Source organism: Athene noctua, chromosome 24 (assembly GCF_965140245.1).
Source record: "Athene noctua chromosome 24, bAthNoc1.hap1.1, whole genome shotgun sequence".
NCBI lineage: Eukaryota > Metazoa > Chordata > Aves > Strigiformes > Strigidae > Athene > Athene noctua.
The window spans coordinates 377,000-381,018 of NC_134060.1; the positions used below are offsets into that span (position 1 = coordinate 377,000).

General features: G+C 63.4%; 1 protein-coding gene across 1 annotated transcript; it reads left to right on the top strand.

The window, feature by feature from the left end:
* The first annotated feature begins 623 nt into the window (after positions 1-623).
* POU3F1 (POU class 3 homeobox 1) lies at positions 624-2,241 on the top strand. The gene has a single exon (XM_074926175.1). It carries the CDS (start codon positions 624-626, stop codon positions 1,749-1,751), a length of 1,128 nt encoding a protein of 375 aa, XP_074782276.1. The 3' UTR covers positions 1,752-2,241.
* The last annotated feature ends 1,778 nt before the right edge of the window (positions 2,242-4,019 follow it).

Here is a 4,019-nt window from a genome sequence, read left to right on the forward strand (position 1 = left end):
TTCACTTGGCGCCCCGGGCTCCAGGCGAGGCCCGGACCCGGGCTAACGGGGGCGCCCCTTGCCCCTCCGCGGCGCCGCCGGGCTCCCCCGGCCCTTGCTGCCGGCGCCTCTGCCCACGGACCCCCCGTCTGCCCGCCCCAGCCCTCGCCCAGACGCCCCCGGGGCCGCTGCCGGGGCCCTCGGTCCCGCGACGCCCGGACGGCCCCAGGCGCGGGTCCGGCGGAGCCCCGCCCCGCGCGGTGCGTGGGGCGGAGCCGCCCGCCGGGGCCGAGTCCCGCCGCGGGGGAGAGCGGCCGCCCCGACGCCCGAGCGGCCGCCGGTGCCCGCGGGGCCGCGCCGGGCCGGGCGCGCTCGGCATGAATGAGCCGCGCTCCGCCAATGGGCGGCCGGGCCGCCGCCGGGCGCACGCGGGCTGCCCCCGCCGGCCAATCGCCGGCCGCCGGCCGCCCCGGCGCCGGCCAATGGCGGCGGGGCAGCGCGGGGCGGCGCCCGGCGGGCGGCGCCGGCCCGCGGCGGGGCGGCGCGGGCCAATGGGGCGCGGGGGCGGGGCCGGCGCGCGGCGGCCCGGCGCCCCGGCGCGCGGCTCTAAAGCGCGGCGCCGCGCGCCCCGGCGCAGACGGGCCATGGCCGCCGCCGCGCAGTACCTGCCGCGGGGCTCCGCGCTGCTGCACCCCGACGGCGACCGCCTGCACCAGGGCGCGGCGTACCGCGAGGTGCAGAAGATGATGCACCACGAGTACCTGCAGGGGCTGGCCCCCGCCGCCGGGCACGCCGTCGGGCTGGCGCACCACCAGTGGCTGCCCAGCGCCGGCACCGACTGGGGCAGCGGCGGCGGCGGCGGCGGCGGCGCCGGGCACCTGCCGCCCGCCGAGCACAAGGGCGGCCCGCCGGGGCCCCGCGAGGAGCTGCCGGCCGCCGCCTTCCACCACCGGCCGGCCCTGGTGCACCCGCCGGCGGCCCCGGCGGGCGGCGCGGCGGGCGGCTGGGCGCAGGGCGCCGCGCACCACCTGCCCGCCATGTCGCCGCCGTCGGGGCAGCCGCTGCTCTACGCGCAGCCCTACGCCGGCCTCAACGGGATGCTGGGCCCGCCCGCGCCCGCGCTGCACCACGGGCTGCGCGACCCGCTGGGCGCCGAGGAGGCGGGCGGCCACGAGCTGGCGGCCTCGCCGCCGCCGCCGCTGGGACCGCCCGAGCCGTCGGACGAGGACGCGCCCAGCTCCGACGACCTGGAGCAGTTCGCCAAGCAGTTCAAGCAGCGGCGGATCAAGCTGGGCTTCACCCAGGCCGACGTGGGGCTGGCGCTGGGCACCCTCTACGGGAACGTCTTCTCGCAGACCACCATCTGCCGGTTCGAGGCGCTGCAGCTGAGCTTCAAGAACATGTGCAAGCTGAAGCCGCTGCTCAACAAGTGGCTGGAGGAGACGGACTCCAGCACGGGCAGCCCCACCAACCTGGACAAGATCGCGGCGCAGGGCCGGAAGCGCAAGAAGCGCACCTCCATCGAGGTGGGCGTCAAGGGCGCCCTGGAGAACCACTTCCTCAAGTGCCCCAAGCCCTCGGCGCACGAGATCACCTCCCTGGCGGACTCCCTGCAGCTGGAGAAGGAGGTGGTGCGGGTCTGGTTCTGCAACCGGCGGCAGAAGGAGAAGCGCATGACGCCGGCCGGGGTCCCGCACCCCCCCATGGAGGACGTTTACGCACAGGCGGACACGTCGCCGCTGCACCACGCGCTGCCCGGCGCCGTGCAGTGACTGCCCGGCCCCGCCGCCGCGGCCCCGACGGCGGCGGAGAGGGCGCGGGCGGCGGGAGACGCGCTTTAATTTATTCCTCAGACTGGGCCCGGCCGCGCCCGCTCCGCGCCCGCGCTGTATTTATTCGCCCGCCACGGGCGCCCTGCGCGCCGGAGCCGCCCGCGGCCGCAGCAGCAGTAGCCAAAGGTTTGCGATCTCTAATTTATTCCCTCCCTCGCGTGGCCCCGGGGCCGCGGCGCCCCCGGCCCCGCTCCGCCCGCCCCGGCCCGGGCCCGCCCGGAGGACGCTTCCAAGTCACTTCCCGGCCCGTTTCTATTTATTTTCTAACCGCGCGCGGAGCTCTCTCCCCCCCCGTTGGTGGGTTCGGTCCGGTCCATCCCCTTGGGTTTCGGTTTTTGTTTGTATCTTTATTGCAAAACCAATGTAGACTGCGAGGGTACGTTTCTATTTATGTTATAGTAAATATTTTATTACTTACATAAACCATTTACCCAGGAACCGGTCTCGTGTCGTCTTTGCGGGCTGCGGCGCGGAGCCCCGCGGACGGGAACGGGGCTCGCTGCGGCGCGGAGCCCCCGGGGCCCCGCCGAGTCCTCCCGGTGGCCGCGGTCGCCCCGCCGTTCCCCGGGAGCCGCGCGGTTGGCCCCGGCGGGGCTCGGCGGCCTCTGCCCGTCCCGTTACCGGCGCTTTGGCGGAACTTCGCGGCGCTCCCGCTCTTCCGCGCACAATAAACGGCCGCACCCCGACCTTCGGGACCTGCGAGCGCTGGAGACGCGCTGCAGCCCCGTGTTCGGCGGAATTCGGTATTTTACCGATCTGCACGCAACTTTTTGCAGTCCGCAGTTGAGCGGAGAACGTTCTAAACGTAACTTTCCCCCCGCTTATCGCAGCGGCAATAAACGCACCCCGGTACCGCCAGGGAGGTTCCTTTGCACCCAAACCACACTCGGCTTCTCTGATGTCGCCAGTTTTCCCTCTCAGGGTCTTGTGCCCCGGTACTTTGTGGTTCTGCCAAGAAAGGCTGCGAATGTCGTTACTGCATTCCCTGGAAGAATCAGCTCGCATCTCTGCTTTAAACCTTTTCTCTTCCGGCAAATGCCAAGAAAAGTCGCCGTGTGAGCATTGTGTTCGCCTTCGCAGGTCCTTTGATTCCCGCAGCATTTCGCGTGTTGGGAGAAGTTTGGAAACATGTGCCTATACAGAGCTCTTGCGCTGAGCAGATAGTCGAAATCTGGTGGTAAAACAGCAAATTCTTCCTTTGTATTTGGCAGACAACTTGCCAGTGTTCTTGAACATCTGGCACTGGCTAGTTTCCCTCCTTGATTCTTGGTACAAATTAATTGCTGTGAACACAGCGGGCTTCAAAGGGATTTTCTAGGGATAGCACTGCATCCTGCATAGGAATCCGTATATAATTATTTTTATATGTACATAAATTTTTAATATATCAAATGTAACTTACACTTGAACGTTTATACATGAAAATTGTTGTCTTCACTGCAGTTTGATTTTTGTTGCATTTTGTGCATTTGGGGGCGGTGTGTGTGTGTGTAACACTTGCCTAAGCAAGGATGCGTTTGCAATCATTTTCCAAATTATCACATTCTCAATGTCTCTTAAAATGTAGCTGTTCTGCGTCTGCTAACGCAAAGCTATAAAGTTCTCATTCAAAACCCTAGTAAACCGGTTTTTGAGATTTTAAAATAAAGTAACTTTGAGCAGTTATTTCATCAAATGCTATGTTTGATGTTCATAAGTATGTGAAGAAATGGTTCGCTTTGTGGTACAAGCTATAGCAAATGCTGCAGTTTAGTGCATTAATAACTTTCCTTGGTATGTGGAGCATAATAGAAATCTCTCTTAAAGGATTCAGTGTGCATTGTATGTTTTGTCAGCTTTTGTCGCAGACTTAGCTTCCTTTTTTGTCATGAGACTGGGTTTTGTGGAAAAGCACAGAATTTTAGGGCTGTTGCAGAAATCCTGAAATCCAAAAGTTTTGCTGTATTTACTAAATGTTTACTAATTTCTAAAGCTGAGCATATGTAGTAGCTTAGATGATACATGCCAGTAAAAAAGTGAAGGAGCATGATGATTCAAGGGTCTGAGTCAGTGTATCATGAAAGCATTTAAATTAATTTTCAACTCTGAAAATCTTTCCTTAACTACGCTTTTGCACGTTTCGCACACGTGCCACTGTGTTCAATGCTCGGTAATGCTCTAACTCTGCAGCCTTTACCGTGTGGGTTTTCTCTGTGGTAGCCAGGCTCG